The 12,717-nt window shown below is 40.5% G+C and overlaps 2 protein-coding genes across 6 annotated transcripts in view; both read right to left on the bottom strand.

The window, feature by feature from the left end:
• Positions 1-137: 137 nt before the first annotated feature.
• On the bottom strand, positions 138-2,025 carry LOC124222423 (leucine-rich repeat transmembrane neuronal protein 3-like). Its single transcript, XM_046633356.1, has 3 exons — positions 1,715-2,025; positions 964-1,320; positions 138-864 (listed from the first exon to the last, which is right to left on the bottom strand). The coding sequence occupies exons 1-3, from the start codon at positions 1,933-1,935 to the stop codon at positions 444-446; spliced, it is 999 nt and encodes a 332-aa protein (XP_046489312.1). The 5' UTR covers positions 1,936-2,025; the 3' UTR covers positions 138-443.
• A 674-nt stretch (positions 2,026-2,699) lies between these two features.
• LOC124222404 (lachesin-like) overlaps positions 2,700-12,717 on the bottom strand; it is a 59,893-nt gene continuing 49,875 nt past the window's right edge. For 4 of the 5 annotated variants that reach the window (XM_046633322.2, XM_046633323.2, XM_046633321.2 and 1 more), the window contains exons 4-9: positions 9,409-9,594; positions 8,245-8,437; positions 6,764-6,895; positions 6,574-6,693; positions 5,847-6,017; positions 2,700-5,066 (exon numbers count right to left, since the gene is read on the bottom strand). In XM_046633322.2, the coding sequence (XP_046489278.1) occupies positions 4,660-5,066; positions 5,847-6,017; positions 6,574-6,693; positions 6,764-6,895; positions 8,245-8,437; positions 9,409-9,594 (1,209 nt within the window). In that variant the 3' untranslated portion in view covers positions 2,700-4,659. The remainder of the gene's footprint in view (positions 5,067-5,846; positions 6,018-6,573; positions 6,694-6,763; positions 6,896-8,244; positions 8,438-9,408; positions 9,595-12,717) is intronic. The other variant, XR_011177433.1, reaches the window with a different exon arrangement.

Below are 12,717 nucleotides of genomic sequence, written 5' to 3' on the forward strand. Positions count from 1 at the left end.
AACAACGTAATTTGTACATTTGTACGTCTCCCTTCGTAGGTACTATTTCAGAACCAAATGAAATTGATAGCAGGAATAAATATCGGATCTTATTTATTTTTCATACCGGTGTACCGCTGTGAAAAAAGTACGATGAATTTATGCATTAAAACTGAAGCTAGAAATTTATTTGTAATTAAAGTGGGAAATGTTTATTAATAAAAAAAAAAAGACACTGCGAGTAGATATACAAAAACTTGTTATGCGATTATAAAATGGAAGTTTATGTTAAAATCATCGACTGCAGAACCTTCCGACAAAAGAAAAAGAATCATAATGAATAAAACAAGTATAGGTAATTCGCATTTGTAATTACTTTATGATTTTGGAACCTTGTGAGCCACGTATACGAAATTCCTAGCATATTATCATACCAAAGAGGGCAGGCCAGTTACTGCGTGTAGTCAATCTCCGAAGATTGCAATTTCTTCCCCCCTAGTTTCTGGAGCTGCTATACCTCCACGATAAGTTAACTCTGCGTCTGGATACAGCATTTTGTTAACCGCGCCAATAAATGCTTGGAAAACTTTTCGCACTACAACTTTTGGCGTCATCGACACGTTTCTCTTTTCGTCGTGATTTTTTTCACAGTTGTAAAGATTTCTCGCTTCTTGGCTGCAGTATTTTTGATCGGTGTTAGAAATCTTTGACGTTTCTGAAAGCAGATAAGCTGATGCGCAATCGAGTATCGTATCGTCGTCATTTTTCGCTTGATCTTTTTCTATACAAGTCCAGATAACGTGGCTTATCCATTTAAAATCTTCCCAGTCGTTTGAATAGGAGACACGCTGGTCGTCCAGCTGCCGCATGATTTGCGTGCGGAACCTTGAAACGAAAAACGAGAACATATCAAATATTTACGCCAAATGCGTGAGCCTATACATTTCCAAAATTGAGGTTTCAAGGTAGAATGTTTAATCTCACCACCAGTCCCACGGATTTCTTCCGAGCCGTATTGTCTTTAGATTTCTCAAGTACGTAAATACGGCCGGATTCAAGACAACCAATAGATTATGCTCAATATAGAGATTTTCTAATTTGGGCATTTTCGTGAAAGCTTCTTCATCGATCAAAGAAATTTGATTGAAGGATAGATCCAATGTTCTCAATTCATCCAGATCCTCAAACCAAGCTTGGAAAACCCTCTGCAATTTATTTCCCCAGAGAGTCAAGTTCCTCAAGTGTATCAGCTTGTAAAATGCGTCTGAACTTATAGTCTCGACATTTGACTCGTGAATGTCCAAATTTTCCAAAGTATTTCGGAAGCGATAAAAGACGTTTCTGCAAATAGCGGTAATTCCAATTTACTGTCACAGTATGGAAAAGTTTGAATCAGTCATAGTCAAGCTGTTATTAGTCTTGGTAAAAAAATCTTGTACAATCTAAAAGCTCTTGTTTTCGTAATTGTATATATTTTTCCGGATCTTACAAACGAGAATTCATTTCATGCCTGATGTCCTGATTTTACAAATTTCCATCACCTCTGAATATGTACCGATTACCTCTGATACTTAATTTTTCCCAATAGTTTATCAAACATATATTATTAATAAGAGTGAGTCAGCGATTCTTCGCGGTTCTGTTTGATTGACTCGATGAAACGTGACTCCGGGAAGTTGGAATTAAATCAGTCAATATCGTGTGTGTGTGCGTATGATGTACTCGATGTACTCACCCTTCGATATTCGGTAAGTTACACTTGTAATACGTGATTGAACGCAATTTAGAAGGTGCTTTATCGAGGTACGAAAATTTTGAAACACCATAGCTCCCGAAATATGGATATGCTTTGTTTTTATCGATCCAGTATTTCGCCCATTTTTCACCGGAAACGAGTTCGACGTAGCACGCGAAGGCTACGATCGCCAAGAAAGTAGCGCAGAATCGTGACATCATTGCCAAATGATCAACAGTCTTGTCACTATGCACTAAATCCAGAGAGTAAATAGATACTGTTACAATGGGACTCGGTCCCGTACTGAACCGGGTATTCCGACTCCGGATTCGTAGAAGCTCGAAGACCGCAAAGACCAGCAAGTGGGTCGTTTCCTGCTGATGTCGATAACGGCCAAACGTCGGAATGCTTCTTTCCGTCGTAATCAGCACCGACCATATTGCTAATGGAGGATCAAAATAAGTTTTACGTAATTGACAAGTTGCAGCGTTGCGGAAGTCTGTTTCCGACATTTCAAGATCCTTGTTATGCGACCTTGACGAAATTCGCGTATAATTACCGACGCGGTTTTGATTCAAACGAAATTTTATTGTTTTCCTTCGACTAAGCTGCGTAGATTGCACCGGAGTTTTTTTTTCCTTGAAAAGAGATACGAGTTCTTGATGCGACATTATCATTTTCCTTGTGATCGCGATGTACCAGGGATTCAATTTATGGAGGCATTAACATTCCCCTTGAGCTTTAAGAAAATTTACTTCTTTGTATTTTTTATGTTTGCCACATTAAACGTTAAATCGCTTGTAAGACATTGGGGTTTGTTTGACGTTTATGCTGCAGATGCGTAGGTATTTCGCAAATAAACCATTGTCGATTCGGATTTTTGAACTCAACTTTTCGCATGGGTACGGTATCATTTTACGAATGCATTGTATTTCTGGGAGTATACGGCGAATTTATATTACGACTATATATCGTGCAAACGACGTACAGTAAGAAATGTTTTATTGTCACATGTTTTTACATTATACTAGATTACGATATAAGAGGACAGGGCATTATGATTCTGCTGGTTTACTCAATAATTCATTTTTAAATTTACAACCCAGAGCCTTGAGTAGCAATTAATTTCAGGCGTCGAAATCTTTGTGAAATTTCAGTTCTCTCTATTATTATTATTATTATTATTATTCGGACAACAATATTCAATAAAGATTTAATTATTTGCTGGCCGTTCACGTAACAGCATTGGCATTATGTGATTCATAGTTGTGTATATATGCACATTATATTTTACAATAATATATATCATAGAAATATATGTATAATATTCAGTCTATACAACAATTTGTTCACAAGCTAATTAAATTTTGTTTCCTTATTTTCAGATTTCCCATTATAAAATTACCGTCAATTTTACCAATAATTATTAAACTACTAATTCAAATTTAATCATGGATCCCCGGACACTAAGTGAAATATTTCAACGTGCCTGATCAGCAGATCTCATCCAAGCCGCGGATTGTCTCAACAAAATGCAACAATTCGACTGGTTAAAAGTGTTGAACCGGTCCGACATCCTTCATTTCTTGATTTAAACATTGAGTTGTGTATTGTATTTTAGCAATAACGCCCAAGCTGTAAGAAAACCGTTTCAATGAAATCGGTTTCGTAAAATTTAATCAAAAATGTATTTTTGCTACTCGTACTGGAATTTTATGGAATGTACGAATTACGCGCAACATAAAACAACATCGAAAAATCATAATCCCTGAAATTGATTCATCGGCGGGAGAGCAGGCTAAATTTAAACTTGGCATTTATAATCGTACGGATAACCTTACAAATCGTCTCTAATATCGCTGCCCGTACAACGAAACATCTATACATCTGAATTTACTTCGCTGCAGGTGATTATGTATCACACAACGATGAATAAAAAATATTAATTCCTTGGTATTGGTTATAGAGAATCAAAATTTTGATGCTTCCTCGTCGTTTCAACGGCACCGACTATATCACTCTTTGAAATTTGTACATAAGATTTAATATACTATACTATATTATATTATTATATGATACAGATATATATGTGCTATATTCATTCAGATGGTTCTTTCATTATGATCATAATTATAATTATTGTTTATTTAATTAGATTAAGATTCCATAAAATGGAACATTTACTTCAGGTGAAATATGAAACTCTATGTCAGATTCGAATACTTTAAGTGAAAGCATACGAATAATATTAACTACATATTATTGTCATTCGAATAACGCAGCACGTAAGATAAATTTTTTTTCTTTGATACTTACGTTCATTTATCCGCTATGTGTATGCGTGTGTGAATCCTATTTCTGCACAGGAAAGCTGAAGAGGCTCCACGCAGCTTTCGGGTCGAAAAATGCTTCTGCGCAAAAACTGAGTTCACGACACGATATGAATTTTGAACAACAAGATAGAGTGTTCTTTACACATTCAAAATTATATCCGGAACAAATATTAATCTCTATCACTAGCGGGATATATTTCCATGTTAAAATGCTCCGTTGTCGTGATGGAATTTTTTTCTGAGAATGATTTGACATTAGCTTGTTACGCGATCATGACTTTGACGTAGAACGTAAACTCAGTTTTTTAAAATAGGCAAAGTTCCCGCCGTTGAGCATATTGTTCATTAAAATGAGAAATTTCTGATGTTCTGCTATAATACAGGCTGCCAGGAACCCCGATATTGAATAGTCGCTGGATCGAACAAACTTTGTACAGTATATCCAAGGTTCGGCAATTATACAGTGTTCAAGTTTGCGCGGGCCGTTCGAACCACGTGAATAATCACGACGGCTGATGTAATTACCGGCGATACGACGCGCGTTATTCGCTGAATTTCACGATCCTACACGCGAGCAATAATTCGACGGGGGTATAGATCCCCCCCTTGCATCTAGTAAATTAGGCGGGGTATGAGCGCGACGGCGATTACCGTCATCGTCAGGGCTTCGAACCGACAGTTGCGTCGCGCCGCAGAACCCTCGTTAAACAGCGCCACCTCCGTCGGCGGCGAGTGCGCAGGCGCAGGAGCTGGGGCCTGAGGGGGACCAATCGGGGGCCTTGGGACCCCTCGAGCATCGTCGCCGCGGCCAGACTTGGAGGAAATAACCGTCGGATGCGTTTCTCCACCTTTTTCGAAGTCCATCGATGACTCGTCCAGGTCCTCGACACCAGCTTCGGCCGACAATCTGGGTCGTATCTTCTTGTTCAATTTCAACGTTGGCGATTTTTTTCGGGACTTGTTACTCGGCTCGGAATCCCGGACCGACGGGAGCGTCGTCTTCGTCACAATGTGCAGCTCTGAAAGGGTTTATGGTTACTGGGAAACTGAAACTACAACTTTGCGTGGATATTGAAATTTCGATTTCATCCTGGTTCGCAGTAGAAATTCCGAGTTTTTCGTTACAATCCGTGTTACAACGCTTTCATCCCCAAAGAACAAACGGATATTGACTTTTACTCCCGAAGTCACGCAGACTATTTTCTATATCGTTGTGTATAATTCTTATCGCGAGGAAACACTCCGCAATGAATAAATTAACGGAAAAGACATCTCTGATCTGATCGTCTGCATGTGCTTCTTGTTTTACGAATCGAGTGTGGTCAAATAAGTGGAGAAAAAACTCATACCGAAAACAAATATATCTGGATAATCTCCGGGGGTCAAAGTACTATAACATAGAAAAACTGTACTTGTACAGTACGTTGAAATTTCAGTTTCCGACGAACCTAACCGACTGTGATGAACTTTCCGAGAATTTTCTATGGACAGATAAGTTATACAGACGCAATACTCTGCGAGGGTCAAGTTTTCTCTTCAATATCCTCGGGGGAAACGTCCGTATACCATCTCGGAGGCACTGCCGCTCACTCCAACACTCAGCAGTGATCATGTTTGCGGTACGTCGAATTGTTTCTATCTAATGTCTATATATATATATATATATATGTATATATATATATACGTAGTTGAACATAACAGGAAGTGACATATTTCTCTGAGCAAGCGGCAGCGAGGAGTTCTCAGGGGGAATGCCACGTGCGCTAATGTAAATTGTAATAAATGATCGAGTCGGAAACCTTGGAGCCGCACAGCGCCGTCAGCTTTGCCAAAGGCGTTTTCCGAGGAGCACTCGTAGCTTCCAAAGTCTGATTTCTCGAGCCTTCGAACGGTCATATTAAGCTGATAGGAGTAATCGCTGGTCGCCACCTCCGACATGAGGTACTTGCTACTTGAGAGGATTTTTTCACCTGAAAAAACAGATCATTGCGATTTATTACTGGAGTGATGCTGGAGGAAAGTTTGTTCAATTAATATATCTGGCAGCTTGATTAAAGGATACGAATAGACGGGACTCTAGTACTAGCTCCGGAACGCTATCGGCTAACAATGAGTAAACTGTTTCAGTTTCCGGTTTATATGCTATGTACGTGAAATAACGTCTGTTCTGCGGAAATTGCATTTGATGGTTCGAAGAAAAATAGTTTCCTAGTTCCCTGCAGTTCGGTTATTGGTTATTGGAGGAACGATCGTTTGCGAACGAGTTATGCCGCCAAGATCCACGAACGCGTTTCGAGGAGTAATGCAGAAACAACTTTTCCCAGCGGACGGTGGAAAATACAATGAAAGTTTTGTTTTTCGTCGTATTTTTTTTTTCTATTCCCTTGCATCGTAGCAATAAAAATCCACTCGATAGCCCTTGCCTAGAGGAAATCGAGAATAATATTACGCTCCTCGGAGTTCAATCCCAGAGTAGATACGTACCTGAAGCATTTCGGTATGAAAAGCAGCGAAATATGATCATACCTGTATCCTTGTACCAGGAGTTCATGGCTTTCGGAGAAGCTTCGACGTAGCATTGAATGACCACGTCGCTGTTTGCCGGGGCGGCTACGAGCTGACTAGCGACTTTGATCAGCGGTCGGACTGGAAAAATAGGTGAAAAAGAGTTGAGGTTTCGCTTTGAGGGACGAATTAATCGAAATGACGTACTTACAGTGCACGCGTACCGAATATCGTTTGCTGACCGAAGGCGGTACACCGTTCGAAGCGATGCAAAGGTACGAGCCCATCTCCTGCCGCAATATGCCGATTAGGTGCAGTTGCTCACCCTCGGTGCTTTTTACCGCTGGAACAGAAACCCCCGTTCATTTGGTCCTGATCAGAATGAGAGAATTTTTTGCCGCAGGGGATGTATGAGGATAGATTTTTAGCTACGGCTATCCGTTCGAAATATTCTTACTTTCATACACGCTGTTCATCGACGATGAGTTTACGGAATGATAACTTACCCAGAAAGGGGAACGGGGGCTATAAATACGCAAGTACGATAAAGAGATCTTTTGGGGTGATACCGCCGAATCGCTTATAGGACGGTTTTGCATGCCGATCGGTGAAAAAGGGTATTTATGATGCAGGAGGTCGACGTGTGAATCGATTTCTCACGTAGGTAGGCACGCGTGGCACAGCTGAGTTAGGAAATGTTCAATCTTACCGTGTTAATGACGGTATTCCGATGCACGTTTCGCCAACTTCGCGATTCAATTTATTAAATAGGTTTCTCCACGCCGTCGACACCCTTCAAAAAATCAAATGATGCATCTCCAGGTTATACATAATAACGTGTGCAGCACTTCTATCCCTTCGTAAAATATTAGAACATACATATATATATATATATGGATATGTATATATATTCACCCCCGTGATTCGAAGAGTACACAATGAATATTGCATACCGTATATGAAACACGGAAGAGCGAAGGTGAAGGAAAAGAGAAAGAAGGATAGATATAGCAGGATCTGGAGAGGCGTGAGCCGTATGTAAAGTAAACATCGATCACTCATAGTCAAAAAGGCTGGTTGCTCTCTCGGATAGATTGCTCCAGCTTATGGTATAACCCGCGCTAAGGAGAGCGTCAAAGTTCGTTGTACACTTTTTCGGCTCTCCTCAGAAAAATCCTAAACAGCGCGCTACCAGATGAAACCTGAAGGGTGGTGAATGTTCCAGTCCATACCGCTGGGTAAAATCATTCCTTTAGATGTGTGCAAAAAACGTACATACGATAAATTTCCATGGAAGAATATAAATTTTAAACAAATGAATAAAAACAAGAAAACAAACCCAGTTCACTTTGCTGATTTTCTTAAATCTCCACACATAGAATTTACTCTAATTTCCAGTTATTCCACAGGTTACATCCATTTCTTCGGACGTGTGTAAAAAACGTACCAACAATAAATTTCCGTGGAGGAAGATAAATTTTGAAACAAACCCAGTTCACTTTGCCGATGTTTAAAATCTCTACACCTACAATTCGCTCTTTTCACAACCGGTAGACGAAAGTTGAGCCAATTGTAAGACGCGTAGGTCGAAAAAGGGCGTTTCGTCCCTAGGGATCGGACCCTTCCGGCTCTCGACCCTCGCTAATTAGTAATCAGGACTCGAGTCGATTAAAACGAAATGTCGTTCCTTACCCCGCTTGATGCCGTGCTCGTTGCGCAATACGATGTTGCGACCGTCCTCTCGACGCCAGGTGACATCCGGTGTCGGAGTTCCGGTAGCTCGGCACCTGAGTCGCACGCTGCCTCCCTCCTCGGTAGTTAGGCCGTCCGTCGAGTCGTCGAGGTCCATTATATCGGGCGGAATCACGACCTCCATGTACCCCATCTGTTTTCAAATTCCATCTCGTTATTCCATCATTTATACGTTGTACGCACGTACCTTAATTATACTTTGGATATTGCGCTGCGCACCGTCTTCGCATTGCGCGTACTTGCATGCGGGGTGTTATTTGATGATAGAAGGGTGCGCGAGCTGGGTGTCCATGTTCACCGAAATCTCTGGGATGTAGCCCGGCTGCTTGTCTGTCCGTCGAATATTGTACGGGGGATGTTAAGTCACGTTAATATCGGGCTTTTACTCCTTTCCGCTATTCGGGCTTGGTGCGGCTCTTTTACAACCGCAAAATGGACCGCGGATTAACATTGCTCTTGACAGCTGCGCTGCTTGCTCTTCTTCCTTGTCTCACCGCGTGTGCAACTCACCATGCGGTTGACGAAAAATTAGAAACCAGCTTCCGCGTGGCTGGATATTTTAAAAAGAGTTTCACTCTGCTAGTTCGGTCTAAATTTAAACACAGCGACTAATATTTCGACTGATAATTCTTAAGGCTCTGTTTTGGTAGGGTTGGAAAACCTTGTAGCAATGAAAATACAGACGAAAGTTTTTGCCGTCAGGATATTTTATCCCAGCGTCTCTCATCACGTTCAACGTAAGAGCTTCAAATTAATAAATTAAAAAAACATTTACCGAGTATATGGAAGCCCGAAAAATAACATGTGTCGTGTTTTTCGACACATTTATTTGATTTTTTACCGGATGACCGAATCACGCATGCAAAGCAAAAGTATGACGAGGAGGATACAGCGCGGTAAGAAATTGTCACGAACGACGCGAAATTCGATGAAACCAATTTTCCGACACCGATTTTCGCCTTAATCACGATAAACGTCACTCACGTTATACGCTTGACTAAACAGCGATGTGTTTCTCGATAATTCGCGGTTACAGCACGGATGTAGATTGGATTTAATCAAACATGTACGTCTCGCTAAGCGCGATGTATTACACCAACTTACCTGGCTACGCATCGGGTCAGTATTGACTTGACACATGTAAGTTCCAGAGTCGTTTCGCTGGACATTAGCCACGTGGAGTTTCCACGTGTTGTGGCCATTGTGGGTTACTGAGAGCCGTGGATTATGGGCCACCATGTGCGTGTGAATGGCCAAAATCGCCCTCGAGTCCGACTTTATCCAGGCAACCTGAAAGCATTTAATCAACCCTAAATAAGTAATGTTTACTTCGGTATTCGACTATTCACACCCTAAACGGGACTCTTTACGAAGGTTTGGTGTATCGACAAAATTTTGGATTATCTTCTTAAAGCCGTTTGCGAATCCTTTGAAGTGCAATTAGGTAAAAAGCGGGATACGCTAGTCAGGATTTTCGCTTCTTGTATTTACGTGAAATTCAGGTGAAATCGGAAGTCATTAATTTTTTTCCCGAAACACAAATGATAACACTGCAGAGGAATTTTTCCCCACAGTCGTTGACTCGATAATTTCTTATTAAGGAATACTGAAAATCCCTTCGCCTGTTTCAGAATTTTTAGAGCAAATTCGTTGTCGTTTCTCTTTTCAAACGTGGCTCTTAAGTGTAGTTGAAACACTGTATAAATAAATAGTATTCTCTCACTCAAACTCAAATAGCAATTTTATAACTCCACGAAATAATTACAAATATATATTACGTCAGTTTCACACGGGCTTATTCATGAAGTTTGGCTCTCGAGTTAATGCGAGTGGCGCAAAAATTTCAGCGGATGAAAAAATGAAGTGCAAAACCGGCACCGGGCAGTTTCTCAAACTATACAACGTATGGGTCTAGCGTAAAGTTGAGTTTAATCTAGTGGTACCATACATGTAGGCATATATACTTAGGTATATCACACATAGCTATAACACGCAATGTACTTCTGGCCGAAATGTACACCGGCTGTCTAGCATGGTTTAGTACTGTTACTTTGAAAAAATTTATAATTTAAATAAAATCAAGTTTGATGAAGTGCATCTTGTGTATTCATTTTCGCATTAATCTGAATTTTAATTCCGTGGTTATGAAAGTCCGAATTACTTACAAGATAATTTGTATAAACTTGTTCGGTATAAATTTTATTCACGAGTGTTATATATCGCATGAATCGTCGAGTCTACCTCTTCGTGGGGAGAAAATTTGGTGTTTTTATTGTTGACATATTGTTTCAAAAAATTGTACGGAACTTTGTCCCCAGCTTTGTTATTTGTGCGTACTATAATAACGATAATGAAGACTGCAGCCAGCTATTGAGGCTACTATTACTTCCGGGTGTTTATGTGCAGGTTGAAAAATTGAATGCTTAGGGTAGGTGGCAGGTTGTAGAAGCGTTTATCGGAAATCAGGCTGCAGACAATGGAAGCGGCGAGAGAGTGCCTGAACGAACGGGCGAACCTGCGAACTACGTTGGTACCTAGCCACGTTGGATACTAACACGCGTGCAGCATCAAGCGGTCGAGCTTCCTCCATCCCTCGATCCGCGGAAAATCCACCCTTGCCTCCGTTCCGTGCCGCACTGCACAACGAAGTTGGCGAGGCTGACGCCGCGATCTGTCATATTTCAGGCATAGCTCTATTCAGAGCGCGAAAAGCTTTTAAATTTCGAACAAAAGCGCGCACGTTATCCGAGGCAATACAATTTAAGGTGTACTGCATAAATAACGTTGATGGAGCAGCGTCGCGAGGTGTCGTACGGATCTACGGAAAACGTCACTCATCGCCCCGATGAGAGGAGAATGCATAAAAATTATGCGATTGTATATGTTGTATTGTATATGTATGACTCAATGATCGATTTTCGCATTTACTTATTTATGCACGTGAAGCTTCTTTTTACTACGTTGGCGAATCAAACGATTCATAAAATTATTATATTCATTACAGTTAGAAATAATGGCTAAATATACACGCGACAGGATTTCTTCGTTTAAAAAAACTTTTTTTTTTTACATTTCTACACACAATTTCTGAAATCGAAGCCTTGAAAGTTCTTCGGCCTGTATTTACGAAGGCAAACGATATGCGCAGAGTTTTGTGAACGGTGTGAAATTGGCACGCAACAACACAATCTAGATTCGCAAGTGAAATTGTATAACATCGCGTTATATTTTGACTGAAAATACGTTACATCTCGACGATAAATGAAAATACAACAAAGAGTTCGCGTTTCCATATTCGAGGTATGTGTGTATACGCTCTTCGGTGCGCTTCACTCAACAGAAAAGAGGGCCAAGGGGGTATATGGACGGGGATGAGTGCGAGGAAAAGGGAGGAAACAAACCACTGCGGTAGTACGGTAGCATTCAGAGTTCTCATTTAGTTACCGGTTGGGAAAAAGACGAAAAAGACGCGAGGAAAAATTCGAAGGGCATTTCTTTTTTTTTTTATTTTTTTTTTTCAACCGAAAAAGAGAACGAAAATAATTTTGCTTGCGAAAAAACATTTCACTGAGCTTTTTCTCGTCCCTTTTACTTTGCAGCAGGTACTTACACGCCAAAGCCTTCGCATCACTCGTACACGCTGCTAGCGTGATACGGGTATCGATGATCGTACAGAGAAAAACACTTGACATTATTTCGTATAAGAGATTAATCGCAGTCAAAAAGCATCGTTGCTATCGAGGAAGGAACGTTATCGACACATCCTGTTCCCTCCTTGAGCGTGGCACGATCTGCCGTAAACTACCGTGATCCATAAATCCAGGTAAGTAGAGTAAATTCTTTCGTCCTCTGATATTGGTTGGTAACGCAAACCGGCTGCACGCGGCTCTGAATTTTTAGTACCTCTTTATATCCGTTGGTTAGAAAACCTGCGTGGAATTACAGGACTTTTAATTGTTAATTGAACTTACAGATCCGGTCACGTAGCGTTAACTGTTCTCCGGTAAAATTGTGTTTCTCGGTAGGCAATGACGACAAGACTCGACGATCCAAATGGTGGTTACGGTTCTTGTAACTCAATGTAGTTATTCAATCTTGTCAAATAATGCATGTACGTAAGTTTAGAGGTTGACATTGGAACAAAGAAAAGTTTAATGAAATACTTTTTGACACGGTTAACTTTCGGACGTTTTCGGACTGGTTGCTAAATTCAACAAATTTATCTGTAATCAAAACTAAAATATACTTTTGCCAAACATTGTGTCATCCGAATACAGATTCTCTTACTACCGTACGGCTGTATTTTCTTGTCTCTAGTGCTAAAAAAACGTGGTAGTTTGTTAATTTGTTTTCAATTCTCATTATTTTCCGGTATAACCGATAATTGCTGGCAGCATTACTCATATTGTCGGC

Source organism: Neodiprion pinetum, chromosome 6, assembly GCF_021155775.2.
Source record: "Neodiprion pinetum isolate iyNeoPine1 chromosome 6, iyNeoPine1.2, whole genome shotgun sequence".
Lineage (NCBI taxonomy): Eukaryota > Metazoa > Arthropoda > Insecta > Hymenoptera > Diprionidae > Neodiprion > Neodiprion pinetum.